Source organism: Eimeria mitis, genomic scaffold (genome assembly GCF_000499745.2).
Source record: "Eimeria mitis Houghton genomic scaffold, Emh_scaff248, whole genome shotgun sequence".
Lineage (NCBI taxonomy): Eukaryota > Apicomplexa > Conoidasida > Eucoccidiorida > Eimeriidae > Eimeria > Eimeria mitis.
The window spans coordinates 6,472-6,977 of record NW_013570818.1 but is presented as its reverse complement, the minus strand read 5'-3'; the positions used below and the strand labels follow the sequence as shown (position 1 = coordinate 6,977).

Below are 506 nucleotides of genomic sequence, written 5' to 3'. Positions count from 1 at the left end.
GCAGCACGGGATGTACTACCCCCTCACTTGCGGGCCCCTAGACCTGCAGCAGCAGGAGCAACTGCTGCAGAGGACATGGATGCAGTGGAGCCTGCAGCAGAAGCAGCAGCAGCAGCACCAGAAGAAGTGGCAGCAGATGTAGCAGCAGAAACAGCAGCAACAGAAGCAGAAGCAGCACGCACCCCAGGCAGGTCTTCAAGGAGGCGCTTCCGCAGCCGCACCGGCGGGAGCTGCCGCTCTCCTGCGCAAGTTGCTGCTGATGCTGCACCAGCAGCATCAGAAGCAGCAGCAGCAGCAGCAGCAGCAGCAGCAGCGGCTACAACAGCTGCACCAGCTGCAACAGCTGCAGCACCTGCAGCAGCGGCAGCACCTGCAACAGATGCTGAACCTGCAACAGCTGCAGCAGCTGCAGCACCTGAAGCACCTGCAGCACCTGCAGCAGCAGGGGCGACGGGAACACAAGCTGGAGCTGCAGCAAGAAAGAGAGAAACAGCAGCAACTCCGCA

The 506-nt window shown here is 61.7% G+C and overlaps 1 protein-coding gene across 1 annotated transcript in view; it reads left to right on the top strand.

Annotated features, from left to right (window-relative positions):
• Positions 1-506, top strand: part of EMH_0005290 (uncharacterized protein) — a gene marked incomplete at both ends in the record, with an annotated part of 4,527 nt that overhangs the window by 3,200 nt on the left and 821 nt on the right. Inside the window, 1 exon segment of the mRNA XM_013497115.1 lies at positions 143-506. Within this exon segment, the coding sequence (XP_013352569.1) occupies positions 143-506 (364 nt within the window).